We start from the raw sequence: 18,757 nt of genomic DNA on the forward strand, positions 1-18,757 counted from the left end.
TGGGTGTGTCTCGAGCACTAACTTGGACACAGTGGTAGTGCCTTGAGCTTCCAGGTTTCCTAATAGTTCACAGTCACAGAATGAGCTTGGTTGGAAAAGACCTTTGAGATCATCAAGTCCAACCTATCACCCAACACCACCTTATCAAGTAAACCATGGCATTGTGTCCCATGTCCAGGCTTTTTTTTAAACACCTCCAGGGACAATGACTGCACCACCTCCCTGGGCAGCCCATTCCAACACCCAACCACTTTTTCTGTGAAGGATTTTTTCCTAATGCCCAGCCTAAACTTCCCCTGGTGCAGCTTGAGGCTGTGTCCTCTCATTCTGTCAGTGCTGCCTGGAGAGGAGACCAACCCCACCTGAGCACAGCCACCTTTCAGGGAGTTGTAGAGAGTGATGAGGTCACCTCTGAGTCTCCTTTTCTCCAGGCTAAACAACCTCAGCTCCCTCAGTCGTTCCTCACAGGGTTTGTGTTCCCAACCCCTCACCAGCCTTGTTCCCTCCTCTGGATGTGCTCAAGTGTCTCAATGTCCATCCTAAACTGAGGGGCCAGAGCTGGACACAGCACTCAATGTCCTTCCTGAACTGAGGGGCCAGAGCTGGACACAGCACTCAAGGTGTGGCCTCACCAGTGCTGAGTACAGAGGAAGAATGACCTCCGTGCTCCAGGCCCGATGCCATTGTCCTCCTTGGCCACCAGGGCACGCTGCTGGCTCATGTTCACCAGTACCCCCAGGTCTCTTCCTGCCTGGGCACTGTCCCCGCCCTGTAGCACTGCAGGAGTTGTTGTGACCAAAGTACAGGACTTGGCACTTGAGCTTGTTAAAACTTCATGCTGTTGGACTTGGCCCATCCAGCCTGTCCAGGTCCCTTTGCAGAGCCCTCCTACCCTCCAACAGGGGGACACAGGCTCCCAGTTTGGTGTCATCTGCCCATTTACTGCTGGTGGACTCAATCCCCTCATCCAGACTTCCAATGAAGATACTAAACAGGACTGGCCCCAGCTCTGATCCCTGGGGGACACCAGTAGTTCTTCCAGTGCCTGAAGTTTCCCTGGCAGTATCACTTAGAGCCTTTTCCACCTTTTTTCCCAGGCAGCTGCAAGGCTGTTGAAAAGCAGATTCACCCTGGTTGGCCTTGTCAAAGTTTGCTGTAGAAAATGCTGGGAAAAAATGTTTGGGTTTTGATTTGTAGAGTCATGTTAATTGGATAGTTCCTTTGGAAATGCAGGATCTGTGATACCAGATCATATTAGGATCATAAACAATGATCTTGAGATTGTGGTAATTCACAAATGAGGATGAAAGCATGACATAAATTACTATTTCACCCTCTTTGTAGCATCTTCAAATTAGATCACTTATAAAATAGGCATTCCCTCCTGCAGTACTGCAAGTTTGAATGGTGTCTATCTACAAATTCCTGCTTGGCTTTTGTCATTCAGTGAGATTTTTCCTTTTCAAGAGCATCCACACAGGCAGAAATAAAAACTATTAAATACAGTTGCATTTATGGATTTGACTGAGGTGTTAGTATTGGTAGCATGCAGCCCTTAATTGAAACATGTTTGGTTTGGGAGTTGTTTGTCTTGCCCTGACAGATGCCAGGACCTGAGCATGGCCATACATCAAAGATCTGATGTTGTATTTGTATTGGGGGCTATTGCAGATGCCAACATTTTATCAACATGAAAATACAGAGTCATTATTATTATTATAATGTTACATATGTCTGGATGTATTACCCTGACAAATCTTGTGGAAATCTAAGGGGGAATTTAGCTGAATTTATTGCCAATGAATATAAATACTTCAGGGCTCACCAGGTGTTAGCAATCCCACCCAGACCTGCATGAGGTGTGGGCAGCCCCAGCCCCCTCCCCTGCTGTCCCCACCCTGCCCTTTGAGGGCCATGGGTTCTTTAAAGAGTCTTTCTAAAGAGGTTTTAATCTTCTCTTCAGGCGAGGAGTAGGTCAGCGGGATGGTAAAAGAAAGTAGGGAAAAAAAGGTGGGAGGCAGAGCTGTAGAAACTTAGGAGGAAATCACAGGCAGAGCAGGGTTGACATGACACAAGGAGCATGAGGCAGGTTTGAGGACTTTGTGGATTACTGTTGCTGCCTTGGTCAGGAGAATAAAAAAATCTAACAGTGAACCAAGCAGTCCAATGAACCATGTTCAATTTCCATCCCTTTGCAGCACCCAGGTCCTGAGTGTGAGGTTCTTGTGCAGCTGAATACAGATGAGGGAAAGATGGAGATGAGTCTGATTTGAATTCTCTGTTGTGAGAAACTGAATACCAGGCAAAATGTATCTTTGATTAAAACAATTCTTAATGTTGATTATGCACTTGATGAAATTAGGTTTTAATCCGATGCTATCCCTTTAAATTCAACCTGAAGAAGGAAGGGGCTTTGAATGTGTGATTATAAAGTCAAGCTTTTCAGTGATACCAGAAAATATCAAAGCCATGCCTGAAGACTCTTCAGAAAGGAGTGAAAACTTGATAGGTTTTTGTTGGTGGTTTTTTTTTTTTTCATTCTAGAAGCCTTGCCATCACTCATCCTAAATCAAAAATCAAACCAAATACCTTGGGAAAGGTATGTGCAGCCAAGGCTGACAATACATATAAGCTGGTCAGTGGTAATGTCTGCTTACCCTCCTGTTTGAGCACCACTGAAATGATACCTTTGTTACAACTTCAAATATTTCTGCTAGTTGCATCAAAATAGGAAGAAACAAATCACTTCAGACAGAGTGCTCTGAAATAATGATCTGTGTCACAGGCTGTAAGTAAAACATTTGTCACAATGACATGATATTTTTACTGTTAAACCACCTACTCCTCATCTCCAAGGGACGGAATCCCCAGAATGAAGCCCAGTTACTTGTCCTGACAACTTTAAATGGCAATAATTCTGGTTGCTGAGGTCCTTGGCTATAATGCACCAAAGTGAACTGAAAATGGACTAGATTTTGCTTTCTCATCACCATGATCATTTTTTTCAGTGCAAGATTCACAGAAATGCTGGTGGGAGCTGTCTCTGATCAGATGTTTGAGACAAACATCTACCCTTGGTTTGTTGTGCACTTAGAGGACTGTTGCTTTAGAGGTGAAGTTCCACCTCTGCTAATTCAGGCTCTGATGAATTGGGAGACTTAATTGGCACTAAGCAGGGAGAAGGAAGAAGCATGTGATGTGGGAGTTCTACAAAATTTCTCCTTCACTTTCAAGCATTTCAGCATTGATTCTCAGCACCTGAGCCCTGTTGGAGTCAGCAGGGTGGTCCATGCTCTCAGTGTTTGCAGGACAGGGATCACAGTGCTGCTTTTTTTCCTGATTTATGTTGCTCAAAAACACACAGTGAGCCAGAATTGCTTCTGTAAGTGCATGAGGGTGTCTATTCCTGCATAAATAGGACCTCTTGCTTTTCTGAGGTGGGCAGGAGGGTTTAACCCAGCAGTCTGCAAGTATGACCTTCAAGAGTGAGAGCTTTTGCATCCATGATTTGTGCTAGTTTTTAGTGTTTGGAGGAAAGTGGGGCATCTCTCTGATGCATTTGAATCACATGGGGCAGTGGCTGGCTTTTGAATTCAGTGTCAACAATGCAGGCAGTGCCTGTGAGGAGTCAGTCAGGCTGGTACCCTCTGTGCTGCGCAAGTGCTGTGACAGGCAGGGCAGCCTCAGAGGGTTTGCCTGCTCTGAGAGATGCAGCACATTTAAAGACACATCACACCTCCAGAAAAGGCTCTCAGCAGTGGGGGAGCAGCCAGAGACCAGCTCTGATCGTGGGTGGAGGAGAGCACGGTGCTCCAGTGTTGTGCCATGCCTGGCTGCTCACCAGGCTGCAGGGCACTGACCTGGGGCCATCTTCTCCTCATGGTGCTGGCTTGATAGGAGTCAAGTGAATGGCACTTGTCTGATGCTGTTTCCATCGTGAGCAGACCAGAGGGTGTGATCCCTGAAGTGAAATTTTATTTTCGTTTTGGTTTTTTATTCTTAATTTTCATCCTAGAGTAGTGGCACACCTGACACATGGATTTCCAGAACTTTCTGAATAGTTTTGTCTCACCATTTAATGGTGCAGCACACTTGTACTCCAGTCTAAGTATGCACTGACTCCTCTGACTACCCAGTGAACCTCTGCTTAAGATCCTCATTGAAAGCTGAACTCAAAAAAGCTCAAGTCTCCTATATCCAAAAGATAAAAACTCCAAAACCACCCCTTCAAAACCTCCTTAATCCTAAGAGTTTGTCCTGGCTCTGAGGAAATACATGCAAACAAGACTCATGGTTGACCTTCCTGTTTGGTTACATAGAGAGGTTCCTTAAGGAGACTTCCTAAAGCAAAACAGGCATGGAGGGAGTTTCAAGGAGATGGTTAGTTTAAAACTCTGGCTAACAGCTCATTAAACCTCCCTAATGACAGGGCGTTTGGACCTCTTTTTTTAGTTATTTGTCCTTTTTTTTTTAAAGTTATTCCCTGCTGTGCCAGCCAAATTTAGCATTCCTCTGTAGAAAAAGCAATTGGCTGGGGGAGTGTGAGTGCAGGGTCTGGAGCTGGATGTGCACTGCTACACTTCTCTGCAACCACCTCTGATGAACCTGTAGTTCTGTAAGCAGTCACCCTACTTTATGCTTGGAGCATAGATGTGGATATATGGAAATATTAATAATTCTTTATTTTTATGGTTTTAATACAATTTTAATATTTTTACCTTTAAAATGTTTTTAAATTATTTTTAATTTTACAATAGTTTGAATAAATTTTTATAATTTTTAATAATTTTTGTCCATTTGCTCCTGAGTCCTGCTTCTCCAGAGAGACATTGAGGGAATGTTGTGCACAACCTGGGAGTGGCCACTGTGTGCCAGGAGGGTGCAGTCACAGAAACCTGTTTCCTCAGGAATACTGGCACAAGGCAGGCTTAGGTGTTTAAATCACAGGAGTTGAGCTTAATGGAGCAGGGGCAGAAGAGAGGAATGATCAATGTAACATGATTTCTTTATGCAAAATAACGTGTCTGAGAAGGGTAGGACTGAGCTGAGCATGGAAGGCTCAACTGAAGTCACCTGTGGTGAGGCTGGAGGGACACAACCATGGCCCTGACAAGCTACCTGCGGGTTCAGCTGCCTTCTGAAAAATTCCTTGAAGTACAGCAGTGCTGGAAAGCCATGAAAGCACCATTGTGCATAGGCAGTACAGAGGAAACACAGCCGTGGGTGTCACTGTCATACCACCAGTGTGGGCATGTGTGTTGTTAAATGTGTGTTTGTGCTGTCTCCTGCAGACTGCACAGGCTGAGTCAGCTACCACCTAAACAATTTGTAAGACCTAGCAGACAAATAAAAGGCTTTGAAATGTATTAAATGCTGGACTGGGACTGAATCTGCCCTGCAGCAGGTCAGACGTGCATTTCAGACAGGTGTTTGTCCCAGCCACTAGAAGAATTGTAAAATTAATGTAAAAAGGAGTGTGTTCAGTGTAGTATCTCTCCTGTTAGCTCAGCTGTGCTTTCAGAAAAAATGCACAGTGCAGTATGAAGTCAGCTTTTAAGTACATTTATTTACTTGATAATTATTAGGAAAAACAGCTGAGTTGTTCTTTCCTGGCATCTTTTGTTTTGCTTTGTTTGAGGGCATTTCATGGCAAGAATATTTAGAAGCAGAAAGTTAGGGGATCAGATTTTTCAGACTTTGTGCTTACTTAACTCTTTATCAGGTAAATGTCTTCATCTGGGTTAAGAGGAGCAGTAACATTTATACTGGGCTTGCCAAATTGGGGAAGCAAATCCATGATACTTCCCTTGAGCAGGGAGCCCGTGTGTGTGGAGCATTGGGAGAGGACAGTGGCTCCCTGCGGTGAGTGTCCCCCAGTGCTCTGTGTATGTGCTGATGAATGAGGGCGTGAGCTGAAGAGAGTTGTGCCCTGGGCCACTCTGGGTGGAAATGAATTTTCAACATGGACCATGGCATCATCTTACTGCTACTGGCACCTGCACCTTGCTGAGTCCACTGGTTTACAAACTACATGGTCAGGGAAAAAAAAAACAGGATCAAAGGCTGTGCTAGCAAAGGTTGTTCTTCAGGAGCCACCATGTTGGCCAAAAGTTCTGTTTCCAGCTGTTAGCAATAACATATCAAAGCAGGAAAGGGGGAAGTTAAATAACACTTTACAAGACAAGCTGTGGGTGCACTCAGAGCATGCAGGAGAAGGGAATACAGGTGACCTCACCCCTGATCAGTAACAGCTGTGTTAATTACCAATATAGCCTCACCCCAGTGAGTCACAGCTGTATCCAATAAGGATGAGTGAGATAAAAGAGGGGCTTAGTTGGGAAGGGGAGGATCGTCATGGAGGAGGAACCTCCAGGAGCATGAAGGAGAGAATCATGAAGAAGCAGGCTCCTGGGCAGAGAGAATCCCTGCAGTGAGGTCAGTGTGGGTGTGCAGTCAGAGCCTGTTGTTGAACCTGCAGTCACAGTCTGGCTGGGGAAAAGCTGCACTCACAGGCTGCAAACTGATCCCTGCAGTCAGAGCTCAGCAGGAAATCAGCAGTCAGAGGCTGCAGGGGAAACCTCCAGCAGGAGCTTGGTGCAGGGAGAGTCAGTGAATGGTTGGGGTCAGGATGGCTGAGGTGTGAAGAGGAATAAACCAGGGCCCTTTTCATGCTGTGATAAACAAGAAGTCTGTGTCTGGGCTCATTTCTACCCTCTAACAAGAAGGCTGCTGCAACAAGAGCGCTCTTTCTTCTCACAGCCTTGAGAACTGGGGCTTTTTATGCATCCTGGAAGGCTGAAATTAAAACCATGCTTTAGCTGGATTGAGTTACTTTTCAGAAACAGCAGCCAAATCAATGATATTTCAAACATGACTGCAGAGTATGGATAGATCAGGAAACAATTTTAGGTCAGATTTCCACATTATAATTGCATCTCTTCAGACCCCTTCTGACATAGCTCTGCTGACAGAAACCAGTAATAAGTCTGGTGATTGCTCACTGGGACCTGCAAACTCAACCTTCTTTGGGCTGCTGTCTTGTTACTCAGTGCACATGTCAGGCAGGTAAGTGTGAGCCACTGAAATAACATTCATGTCATTGTTTAATGTTACTGTTTATATACTGGGTGTATAAATCACAGGAGCTGAGCTTAATGGAGCACTAATATAACCACATTGAGAAGGGGCAGAAGAGAGGAATGATGGACATGAATTTTTTCAGGAGAGAAAAGTGATCCGGGGCACTGTTTCCACCTGTGCTCCAGACTTCCCGTGTGACTTTGATACTTCTGGTACCTCAGTTTCTTCTCCATTAAATTAGAATTTCAAACTCATTCCTGTAGTTGTGCCAGTTGAGTGTAAAGGCAACAGCTGCAGACACACAGCTACCAAAAGGTCCAAAAAATAGCAGAGGCTGGTTTTGAAAGATGCCAGTGCCACCAGCCAAGTGTGTGAGTTTAGGTGCCTCACCTGCTTAAAAAGCTTTAGACAATTATTTTAGGAATGAGGCTGCTGAGTGTCAAAGTGCAACAAAGGTTACAGCTCTAGGGTCTTTCATGTCCAAACAGATTTGAAACTGGAGACTTGTATTCCTTATTTGCTGAACAGATTCTTAGAATGCTGCTAATTCATGATGTTTCTGTTGTTTGTCTGTTTTGTCTAATCAGGCTCTAGCAGAACAATTGCAATCTCTTTTACTTTGTGTTTGTGCTGTGCTGGATACACATAGCCCTGATTTTAGTTCTTATGTAGTTTGAAGTTCAATAAAGATAACAATAGTTTTAGTAATGAGGATAACTATGTGAAGCCAGGATTCATGCTAAATTAGTATCAATTAGTGGCCTAGCTCTATAATGAATATTTCCTTGCTCTCTGTGTCTCAATTCATTATGGAGAAGTCCATAATATTTTATAAAAAACATTTTTACTTTTTTCCCCTGAAACCTTTGCCCAAAACTGTTGGAAAAGCATGTGCTTTCCTGTAACATCAGAATGAGACAAATGGTACTGCTTGCTTTTATTACTGTACAGAAGTGGTTTTCCTTTGGACACAGATAGACTTGGCAATGGAAAGTAGCTGAAGACTAATGAACACAAGCTTCAAAGCTTTCTGTGTGGGCCCTAAGAAGACAAAGAATAAAATTCTCATCTCTGTTCTAATCAGTCTGGATTATAAAGAAAAGTACTGCAGCTCCAAGTTCATGAGGAACCTCTTACCTTTACTCAGAGGCAAAGTGGGCAGCAAGTGCTACCCCTGTGTGCATCTGCAGGAGAAAAATGAATGGGGTGAAAAGGAAAAAATGAGGCAGAGTAGATTTGTGCTCTGGAAACTGGATAATTCACCTGTCTACAGGTGTTTATTCTGGTGGCCTCTAGGGACATTTTCAAGTCATAGCAGAAGAAAAGCTAAAATTGTTTCAAAGAGTCCCCATACTTAAGAGTTAAGTGAGTGGGAACTGTATTAATTTGAATGTGAGCAAAACTAGTTAAATTCAGATCTCTTTTCTAATTTGGTGTATCAGAATGTTTCTCAGACCTGCTCCGCCATTATCCCATCAAATAGCCCCTATTTATTTATTTCTTCACATACATTGGGGAAGAAAAGGGAAGGAGTCACTCCCCCCCAGTGAGGACCATCTGCTCTTTTCTTATTGGGAGGGAAAAAACCCTACAATTAGTGTCTTGTTCATCTTTTTGTTTTACCAAAAAAAAAGAGGGGGAAAGAAAGTAAAAGAACTATTATGCAAATATCTGCAATTTGGTTTCAAATATTCTTTGTACAATGATGAGCAATTTCCTTTAATACAAACTCAGCCTACTTTCCAGAACCATTTTTTTTCTTTTGCCTTAATATATAGGGAAGGGGGAAAAAAAACCCCAACATCTATGTTCCTCTGGTGGCAAATTTGTCTCTTTTTTTTTTCTTTTTTTTTTTCTTTTTTTCCCTCTTTCTTTCTTTGGCACTATTGCAGCTGTTATTCCTTAAGTTGTCAGATGTCATATTGGGTTTTTTTGAGGGAAAAAAAAAAAAAAAAGGAACACAGCCAAAATAGCCTTACGAAGCCAGTATTTCATCTCACTTTTCATTGTTCCATTGCCTGATGAAGTGGTCTTGAAATGGAGGACTCGGTGAACGAGAGAGAAGAGCTTTCTCCTTGCTACGTTTGAATGCCAGTTGCTTGTGATGGCAGCATTACCTCTAAGAACAGGTTTTTTAGGGTTTTTATAAGGAGCTCCTGTGCTACTGGCCAAGGGGTGTGAGCTTTAGGGTCAAATAGCATAGCCAAGATTAAACCTTCTGGTCCTTGCTCCTGGACCAGCTTGGTCGCTGAAAACTTCTTACAGCCTAGAAAAGGGAAATAAAGTCTTTTCTGTGTGCAAAGCTAAAGTGTGGAAAAAACCAAAATTAACTCATTCAAGATCTGATGGAAAAAGTAATGGAAGAATCAGATGTTGAGAGGCTCAGATTTGGAAAGCAAACTTGGGATAAATGGCTTCATTACCTGTAGCTATAGTTGGAAGATTAACCCCCCATATGCAAGTGGACCAAACCTATAAAAGTGTGAAAACCTATGACCTGTCGTCCATTTTTGGGGTGTTGCTCCTGGGTGGCCTTTGTCTGCCCTAAATGTACCTGAAGGCCCTTCAATAAATAAAACTGCTTTTTATTCCCTAAATTTTGTCTGACCTCTGTTTTAAGTAGTACCCAAAAAGGCATCAAAACAAGACCAAGGAGATTTTAATTAAAGTGTATCACACCTTATCTTTGTTCCTGTGGCTGCTACAGGACTGGGAATGTGGGGCAGTGCAGAATTTTATATTTGTGCAGACTCTTGTTTTTTGGGACTCAGAACATCAGGTGGCATTCCATCAGGCTGGAGGTTCCCTAGGAATGCCTGGCACTGGATAGACAGGAGTTGATGGTGCTCAGGGGATCGTGATCCCGTTTGGTCACTCCTGTGCCCCCAGTCTTTGAGCACATCATGGTAACATTTTGTTGGGTCACTTTTGTTGTTACAGGAAGCTCTCATCATGGCCAGCATGGACCACCCACACCTGGTGAGACTCCTGGGTGTCTGCCTGAGCCCCACCATCCAGCTGGTCACTCAGCTGATGCCTCACGGCTGCCTCCTGGATTATGTCCATGAACATAAGGATAATATTGGCTCCCAGCTCCTGCTGAACTGGTGTGTCCAAATAGCCAAGGTAAGTAGTTCATGTTGGCATTTTTTAATCATTTCTTATTGTTTTCATAACTAACTTTAAAACATGACTCTTCTTGTGTTTGTGTTGGATTTTTTTCAGGCCTGTTTTTGTTTCCAAGAAGGTTGAGTAGTTCTTGAAATACATATTATTTTGGCTGCTTACTGTATAACAAATGCCTTGTCAATATGTGACCCAAAGTGATTTTTTTGATTGTCTAACTGAGTGTTGATGAGGGGTACAGGTTGTTTTTCAGGGTGAAGGAAGAAGCCTCTGTGTGAAATCTGGGGCTGGACACAGGGTGATTTTTGAGCCTCTTCTGTTGTTCACTGTTAATATATACCCTGGTTTTTCAGCCCTTCTGGATCTGCATTGCCAAGTATCTCAGCAGTTGTCTGCCCTCACACTGCCAGGAAGATAAACATCTCCTTCATGTCACTGCTCAGGTGGTGATCCTGCTGGGTTTGGGTCACAAACTATCCTTGGCACAACGTTTTACAGCTGGTTTTAAGTGTGTTTAGGTATTCAGCGTTGTACTAAGAACAAGTACTCAGTACTCAGAAAATTGTTTGCAAAGAATAACAAGATCTTGCAGTGTACAAGGCCATCACTTATCCATTTTAAAGGTTCTTTTGAACAGCTGGGGTTGTTTACAATGATGTTACTACAAGTGACAGTCTGGGGCCTGCTTTTTGCATTGAGATGCTTGGAAGTTGTTTAAAGTTTTGGATTATTTTGGTGAAAATGCTTGTTACAAACACGTGCCACAGACAGCTATCTTACATTAAATCTGCAGCCTTGAGCAGATTTCCTACAACACCTATTATAAAATCTTAATTCAAGTTGTAATGGTAATCTTTTAGCACTGAAGAGAAAGCTGGAGAGTCAGCAATTCTTTTGCTGGACTAAATATCAAGCAAACATTTGCCTCTTTTAAAAACTTAAATACAAAAAATGTTCATACAAAAGTAAGAAAATGCAGAAATTCACCTAGCCCTGTGTTGTTCTTCAAAAACAGCGGAAGTTTGAGGATCATCATGAATAAGGATTGTTTTCTCTCCAGAATCAGATTTGTTGTTAAACCTTCCTGAAGGAGAGAGTAGATGAAGTTACTGGAGTTCTGGGTAGAGGGGCTGGTCCCTAAAAGAGATGGGGAAAACCAAACCCCACAGTCTGACCTTGCAGCATCCTGTAGATGTGTTAGTACCTTGTGCTGTGCTGGTAAAGCAGCCAGAGTTGCCAGGGAGTACTGGAGCACACCGATGGGGATTTCCTGTGTGGAGATGTGCTAAGGTCTATTTAGGGCTGATACCAGACCAGGGAAGGTGGGAGAGAAAAATCCATGTTCCTCTTGGAGTCCTTTCTCTCACCTCAGCCTCGTCCCCATCTGTTCTTTGCTCCTTTGATTTGATAGTGGCTGTTATTTGATGCAAAACATTTACACAGTGGCATCTGTGCAGAGGTAATCCTCCACAATTTTCACTTAGTGTGTGGATGTGGCCCTTGCCTCTTTGGGCCAGCGGCTGTGCTGGCTTTGCTGTGACCCTTGTAGGAGAGCAGACAGGCTAAACCAGAGCTTGCAGAGCTGACAGATCTCTGGGAGGGCCTGTGGAAGGTGTGCCATGGCTTTCCCTTGGGGATTCTTACCAAAGTGAAGCAGCTTCTAAACTGATTGCCTCTGTAAATGGCTTTGGCTTAGTGCAGGGTTTGTATTTAGGGATATTCCCTGGAAAATTGGTGCCTGCTGCTTTTCTTGATCACCCCTGTGATGTGGGAGGAGAAGATGAAGTGTTGCAGACACGTGGAACCTGAGGTAGTAACCAAGCAGTGCAAAGAAGTGAGATCATACATGTAATATCGACTGATACAGTGTCAGGAAGAGAAAATAAATTCCTTTATAAAAAAAGCTGCCCTCTTATTGAGAGAGTTTAGTGAAGTTTAGCTAGTTTATTGAAATGTGATTAAATTTATCTTCTTTCATCTCACAATAATCATGTCAATTGGAGTTAGAGGGTGTACACCAAAAATTCTTTCAGGTATGGTAAGAAGAAAAATCTTTGAGATCACCAGACAAGGAGTCCCCGTATCCCAAAAAGTGGAATAGAAGCAATACTCATTTTCCATTAACCTGTCACATTGAACAGTGACTAGGAATCATTCTGCTGCCTGCAAACAGCAGACTATTTGCCTTGAAATAGACTGATCCCCAGAGGAATGAGTGCAGCAGGCAGCAACAGGCACAAATTCCCATTCACTGCAGGAAAGGAGTGTGTGTGAGTATCCCACATTCCTGTATCCACTGTGCCCATGCTTCAGGTGCTGCCACATAGCTCCAGAATGTCTCTCCATGTATTGGTTTTCTAGGCTGTGGGGAATGATTGGTTGTGCCTCTCTGAAAGAAGCCAAAATCATGATAAGCAGAGTAGTAAGAGACAAAAATCATCAGTGACTTCCCAGTCCTGTCTCTGCTCCCTGAAGCAACTCCTGGTATCTTTTGCTGACTGCATTGTCCTACCTTCACCTTCTCTGTTTTTATGGAGAGGATTTTCCCCAACAAGGGGCTGCTGGCAGTGCCTCAGATGTGAGGTTCAGGCTGATTTTTAGCAATTGTTTAAAATCAAGTTGCTGCTGTCACAGAGTCCCTCCCTAACTGCGCTTTTCTCCATCTGCCAGTGTGCAGGCACTTATTTATGGGAGTCACTGCTTCAGAGTTCCCTTGTTCTGCCAGGCTGTTCATTTCCATATGTCTCTGCTTGTGTACAGCTAGATGCAAAATTAGTTAGCCACTCTGCCTGGTTGCCAACCCACATATGGCTCTGGAGACAGCTCCTGAAGGTTGATGACAGGGCAGTTATAAAGTGTTATCTACTGCCAATTGGAAAAAGCTTGGGTGCTTTTTCTCTTTGCTTACACAGATTGTGTTGAATTTATTCTGATGTTGCATCATTGTAGGGTAATTGTGTTCTCATTCTAGAAGCTTTAGCTTCGTATTTTATGGATGAAAGCTATAAAAATAGAGTAGCCCCCAAGCATTCTGCATAAAACATGGTTGTTAGACAGCAGCTGTGTCTAAGGGGCTCTTCCCTTCTGCTCTGCAGATACACAGGGCTTCTCCTGGTGTCTCACTTGCTTGGAAATGAATGTTTAACCTTTTAGCTCTGAGATCAGCACAGCAATTTCATGTGGAGTTTGCTGTCCAGTAAAGCAGTGAGCTGTGCTCATGTATCAAGATACTTTGCAGTGGGAGCAAGAGTGTCTGCCTTGGTGACTTCAGGGAGGGAATTACACTTCATGAACATCCCTAGTGCTGGCTACTTGAGAAGTGGATTGAAACTCAAATTCTGTAGGGATGGCACAAGCCTGGCACTGAGTTCTCAGTAGGGGAATCTCATCCTTCTCAGCCAGAGTGTGACAGGTACAGGTAAGTCAGGAAGGGTCCCCACACAGAAAAAAAAGTGCAGTGTGCACTGATATCTCAGTGTGTTTGATACAGATTCCCTCAGCAAGGGCTGCCCCAGCACAACCACACACAGCTTGGAGGTGTGAGGGTGAGGACATTCTTATGGAAATGTCTTCAAGAAGGGAAGACACATCTGGAGGGTTTTATTCAGGAGAGGTTGGCTACTCTCTGCTACTGGGTGAGGTTATCTAAGGGACCTGTATTTAGGGCTGTATTGTCTCTCTGTTACCCTAGTGGAAAATAAGCAGAAGTTCTGTTTGAGTTACAACAGTGGGCTCTTGTGCTGTGCTAAACTCTGTTTCTCTCAGGGGCTTACAGAAATGCAGTTTTGCTTCTGTAACATTGCATAAAACACATGCTAACTTCAACACAGACCTGGGCAATCCCATCTCCTCTTTCACTGTTTTTTTTGTTTCTTTGTTTGTTTTTCCTGTCACAATTACAGTTTCTTTCTGCTGCTGTTGATTTGCATTACATCTGCACTCATTTTGCTGAGCAGTGTTCAAGGGCAGAGGAACTTTTCCTGCCCCAAAGAAGTCAAAGGCGGAGGAAGAGTCAGGAGGCAAACTTCCTTATGTGAGGCTGCTTGTCTGTGAGCACCTTGCCTGTGGAGGAGAGCTCAGCTCTCCTGGTCTTAGCCAGAGCCCCATGCTGTTCTGCCCTGTACCCCCCAGGGGCTGCCAGACCTGCTTTTTGTGTTCTGAACTATAATAATTCCTCTATAACCCCTTGGAATACTAATGAGGTAAAGCAGAAGTAGGTGGTTACAATGGAATGTCATGGAAGGAAAGTCAAGTACTTCAGGGGATTACTTTTCATACCCTTCCAATATAAAAAGAATTCTCAAATTACCTTAACTAAAGCCCTGCACAGCATCAGTTATCCAGGTATGCAGGAAAACAATGTTTGAAAACCCTCTAGGAAGGAACAAGAGAGCAGAACTCGGGGATCAAGTTTTAATGAAGCAGATGCACATCTTCAACTCTGCTGAGTGCTATTGCAGCACTCTTGGAGTCATTGCTGTCTCTAAGGATTCCCTTCCAGAGGTACAGAGCTGCAGCTGGAAGCCTCCAGGAGCCAAAGGCTCTTGCAATTCTCCTTGCTGCTTCTTTCTGCCCCGTGTGAAGTTCAAAGGGTCAATGTTGATTTTTGCAGCTGAAAAGCTGATCCAGAAGCATCCTAAATCCAGTGGGTTTGGGCCTGCACTCCTCATGTCTGGGGAGAGGGAGGCTCTGAGCAGGGAGGGCCAAGGCAAGTGAGGTTGTTGAGGAATCTTTCTTCTCCATCAAGACTTGACAGATTAAGAACAACTTGTTAGAGACAGCTTTTGTTACTCTGCTACAGATGGGATGAGAGAGAAGCTGTGGGAAACAGAAGGAATCAGAGGTAACTGGACAGGTTGGGAAGAGGTGGAGGACAGTGGCTGGGGTTCAAGGTCTTTCTTTTTCATTAAAGAAGCCTACCCTGCAGCTCAGTGGCTATTCCACCCTGGAGTGAGCAAAGGAGCTTAATGACAGTCATCTATCAGCTGTCCACATTTCTGGCTTTGAGATGTGTCTGTTCCCAGAGCTCCTTGCCATGACAAGGCTAATTGTACAATCGTGATGCCCTTCAGCCCCTCCTGACGTGCTGACCCCAGCCAGGGCCAAGGGCTGTGGTAATTAGCACTGCAAGCAGGTCCATTAGCATAAACGTAGTTTGCTAATGGGGCTGCTCCAGGAGGAAGTGCAGTGTACAGAAGAGTGGGATCTAAACCAAGGGCTATGAAATTAAAACCATATTGAAACAAGGCTTTAATTTTGTAGAGGAGCAAAATGAAAATACATGGGGGAAAGTGTCACTTTCCTCTCTTGAATCCCTCTACAATTTCCTTTTTCTATTCCTATGTGTCATGACTATTTTTCTCACTCAGCTGGAAAGCTTGGATATTCACAGATGGAAAGGAAGGATCCTTTTCTGGGTTCGTTGGAGAGCTCTCACTCTCAGGAAACATAATGCCATCAAGTCTCAGAAGAGTATTACTCAACCTTATCCATACCCAAGGACTTTTTGGTATCTTACTGGGTGGCTCCCAAAGTTCATACTTGAGAAGGCCTTGCAGCAAACTTCAGGTGGATCTTGCAGAGTTCTTCATCCCAGCTTACAACTTCCAGGTGATGGAAGGGTTCAGATTTTTTTTCTTGCTGTGAACTGGGCAAGTTCAATGAGGAAGTTTCTTTTGATCCTCTCAGATTTTTTTTTTTCCATGCAAGGCATGTTTTTCCTGCATAACTATGTACCTATTTATAAAGAATTCCACAGGAGTTTTCTTCCCCTTTATTTACCAGTCATTTCTTCTGGACTATTGAACTGGTTTAGTAACTTTACCAAACCCAGCAGTCCACAGAGGTTTCCTATGGAAAGCATTAAAATAAAGGCAAGCACAAGAAAATTCATCAGTTTAAATGCTGACCAAGTTCTTCTCATTTCTCCTTTCATCTCAGATGGGCTGTCCACTCACTAAATTCCCAGTCTTCCCTTTGCTATAATTTTCTTTCACTTCTGTTGTTTGCTTTCACAGTGCTTTGTGTCAGCACCTGATTCTTGCTTTTTTTCCAGCATCCCCATTTCTCCTTCACTCTCATTCCCTGGCTGCTTGGCTCCCTTTCAGTGGTACCTGCTCCATGCCATGGAGGACCAGAGGAGCATCATGTCTGCCACCCAGCGAGTTCTTATGCTGTCCTGTCTCACTCCAGGGTTTGGAAAGGACTCAGTCCCTTCATTTCTCTCATAATCATAAACAATAAAGCACTGGGTTTTGAAGGTTTTATAGTGGGGGACAGGATGGGTTTATGTGGGAAATGAATTTGTAGAGAATTCTCAAAGCCTGACAGAAGGCTCATGTAGTATGTATCTGTGTGCAAACTCTGAGATAGAAAATGCTGACTTAGAAATGCCACGGAATAGGACAGACACAGTTGAGAGAGAAATGGAACTGGAAACAAGTTTCAAATTATGACCTTGCAAATAGACTAGATACTTTAGAGAAATAGAACTATGAAAGGTGCATTGTAGTAGGACCCACAAGGGGTAATTTTAGATGATTGGCTTTAAGGCATTAACAGCACTGTGTGGCAAAAGCTGATAGGCCAAGAAATGCTTATAATGTATTGTAATTAGGAAATAGTTGACTTCTGATTGTGATGGTGTGAATTGTAACATCTATATTGTCTCACCCTTCACATGAGACTGAAAATGGAATAAAAGATTTTAAAACAACTCTCAGTTGCCCCATCTCTGGGTCAGAAAAAGGGTATAATCTGACAGCTAAATAGTAGGTTATAATCCTAATTTCTCCAGTCTTAATCTGATTTATAGGTTATCTAAATTTCCTCTTCTCTTCTCTCTAAAAACTCCAGCGTTCCCAAAAGCGTGGCTCATGATTGTGTTAGGGAAAGAAAAACAAAGCAGAATTTCCAGTCATTTACAAATGGCATCAGCTCTTGTGGAGGCACAGAAATGAGGGATTTATTGCGCAGAGACAGACAATTTATTGTTTTGTTAAATGAAAGGTGCATTTAGCCCTGACATTTATGGGGTTTCTGATATTAGAGACCTGACAGCCCCAGGCTACAGGAGCTCTGGAGGCTTTGCCTTGGTGCCCCAGTGTTCTCATCAAGCACTCCAAGCTGTGTTTGGGGACATGGGACACACTCAACATTACATTTTCCCCAGCAGCCCCCAACAGACTGGCTTGGGAAAGCATTATTGAAAACCACTCTTAAATCAAATTCAAGATATTACAGGAGCCCCTACGAGGGTCTGTCAGGATTTCCATTATAAGCACATATTTTTCAGGTTTATAACTCAACTATAAAATTCTGCAGGTCTGTGACTTGGCATAAAATGTCTCAGCCCAAAGCTTTTATTATTATTCCAGAAATATATGTATTTGGCTATTTTTTAAGTTGCAGAACTTCAGAAACAAAAGCTGGATTATTCTCTTGATACACCCATAAATTAAAATGCATTTTTCCTTAGTAAGTACCTTTCTCTCATTGTATTTTATAACGAAACTTAGACTGCTTGGATAACTACAAAAACACAAGACCCAAGGAACACACACTCACACACACATATATATTAAAATATAATATATATAGTGTGTGTGTATTATTATATTAAAATATTTGATATATAACTATTTTATATATTTGTGCATGTATTATTATATACAATAGGTATTATTGTAAAATAATATAATATGTATTATTTAATATATATAGTCCATGGGCCAGAATAAAATCCTTGCTGCTTATGTTTTCCTTTGTTGTCTGTGTTAGCAGAGGGGAATTACATTCCACACTCCTGCAACACATTAATATCTTGTGATTAGAGGGGAAATAAAACTGGGTTATGTGTCCCATGGAAAATACCAAGCATTAAAAGAATGCATTGCCCTGAATTGAAACAGTTCTGAGTTTTCAAAATGAAGATTTTTTTTTTTTTCCAAGACCTTTGAAAAGTCTTTGGATTTGTATGACCTTTTTTTAAATTAATGCTAAAATTGTTTTGAAAGAAAAAAATACAGCTGTCCTTCAGAAGCGTTTTTGAGCTGATGTTTCTTCTTTCCAAAATGGTGTTTTGTCAGGTTGTTTCATATGCATAAACCAGGTCAGTTTTAGAGAAGGCAACCTTATTTTCCACAGTTTAGGGTTCATTTCCTAGCCTTTGAACAACTTTTTCTTTCCACAAGGCATAAATGTTATTTATATAAACAAGACAAATAGAGAATTCAGTGTTTCTGAACTGTGGAGGGTGACTCTTTCTTCAATTACTTTGTTTTGGTTTTTGGTTTTCAACATTTTTGGACTTATATACAAACTTTGTAGTCTCACATAGAGGTAAGTATAAGTCTAAAATACATCAGACAGGTCACTTTTGATGTAGACAAGATATGTTGTCATCACTATATAAAGCTCTGACTTTATGTCCTCTAGATAATTCAAAAGCATTCACTTATATCAAAAAAAAAAAAAAAAAAAAAAAAACCCAAATTGTAAAAGGTGCAGTGGTTTGGGGGTATGTGAGAGAGTTTAAATGTTTGGGTGTATT

At 42.6% G+C, this 18,757-nt stretch overlaps 1 protein-coding gene across 2 annotated transcripts in view; it reads left to right on the forward strand.

The window, feature by feature from the left end:
* ERBB4 (erb-b2 receptor tyrosine kinase 4) overlaps nt 1-18,757 on the forward strand; it is a gene marked incomplete at its 5' end in the record, with an annotated part of 578,832 nt that overhangs the window by 480,097 nt on the left and 79,978 nt on the right. For both annotated transcript variants that reach the window (XM_083864953.1, XM_083864954.1), the window contains one exon: nt 10,021-10,206. In XM_083864953.1, the coding sequence (XP_083721079.1) occupies nt 10,021-10,206 (186 nt within the window). The remainder of the gene's footprint in view (nt 1-10,020; nt 10,207-18,757) is intronic.

The sequence above is a fragment of the Zosterops lateralis genome (assembly GCF_965231275.1).
Source record: "Zosterops lateralis genome assembly, chromosome: 7".
Taxonomy (NCBI): domain Eukaryota; kingdom Metazoa; phylum Chordata; class Aves; order Passeriformes; family Zosteropidae; genus Zosterops; species Zosterops lateralis.